Below are 1,144 nucleotides of genomic sequence, written 5' to 3'. Positions count from 1 at the left end.
TGTCTTTGTCTTTCCCTCTCTCTTTCTCTGTCTCTCTATGGAGCTTTGGTGGTGCAGTGCTAAGGCATTTGACTGCTAACCAGAAGATTGACGGTTGAAACCCACCAGCTGCTCCCGGGAAGGAAGATGGGGGCAATCTGCTGGAAAGATTTACTGCCTTGGAAACCCAATGGGGGATGCTATGAGTCAGAATTGATTCAATGGCAGTGGGTTTGTTTTTCATTTTATATATATATATAAAAGGACAAGATGTGGAACTAAAAAGATATGAAAAGATGCAACAATTTCCCTTGTTCTCTGTGCCATTCAACAAAATAAAGTTTATAAGACAAACTGATTTAAATCTAAAGGAATATAGTCAGGATTCCACAATATCTATTAAAATAATTAATGAAAAATAAACTCATAAGTAAAAATTTTCAAGGTAATATTCTTATTTATTATGAAAAACTCAGTTTATCTGACTCATTTGAATTGTGCTGATTTGTGTCATAATCATACGGACTGTTCTTGGTTTTGAAGACACTGGAAATCAATGAAATGTAGTAAAGAATAGAAATCTTCATTGTTTCTGTTAGACAATCACCACTTAGTAACTGTGTTTGGTAAACATCAACACACTGAAAATAAGAAACACTTCAAGTGTTTTCTTACTTTGACTTCTAATTTAAAAAAGTTAAGTTGGCTAGAATTCTTATTTACAGTAGTAAAAAATATCTTTACAACTACATTTTTGCATCTTATTAGAGTAATCTTATAGGATGTGTTAGATCAGGTATTGCAGCTCAGAGCAGCCTTCCTAGGAGCGTTTTTAAGTGCTGATCTGGGTGCAGATTACAGCAGATAATTGACAACTTTTTCATCAGGTTTGTGTATCATGTGATACTGTCACTTACTAATATATGTTTATTATAAAATGCAATATATTATATACTATAATTATGTGTTTTGGTCCTCTAGTGACAGTCTAACAGAAAAACCACAAATGGGTGGCTTTAACAAACAAGGATTTATTACCTTACAGTTTGTTGTTGTTGTTATTTGCCGTCGAGTTGGCCCGACTCATAGCGACCCCTCCTTGGGTTTCCGAGGCAGTATCACTACGGAAGTAGGATTGCCCAACCTTCCTTCTGAGGAGTGGCTG

General features: G+C 35.2%; 1 protein-coding gene across 1 annotated transcript in view; it reads left to right on the top strand.

Moving 5' to 3' along the window:
• LOC103198632 (transmembrane protease serine 11E-like) overlaps positions 1-1,144 on the top strand; it is a 46,650-nt gene that overhangs the window by 12,418 nt on the left and 33,088 nt on the right. The window contains exon 4 of the mRNA XM_007942806.1: positions 748-775. Coding sequence (XP_007940997.1) covers positions 748-775 — 28 coding nt within the window. The remainder of the gene's footprint in view (positions 1-747; positions 776-1,144) is intronic.

The sequence above is a fragment of the Orycteropus afer genome, unplaced genomic scaffold (genome assembly GCF_000298275.1).
Source record: "Orycteropus afer afer isolate SDZICR_OR568_19922 unplaced genomic scaffold, OryAfe1.0 scaffold00098, whole genome shotgun sequence".
NCBI classification, from domain to species: domain Eukaryota; kingdom Metazoa; phylum Chordata; class Mammalia; order Tubulidentata; family Orycteropodidae; genus Orycteropus; species Orycteropus afer.
The sequence above is the reverse complement of the archived record's forward strand: the minus strand, read 5'-3'. Positions and strand labels throughout refer to the sequence as shown.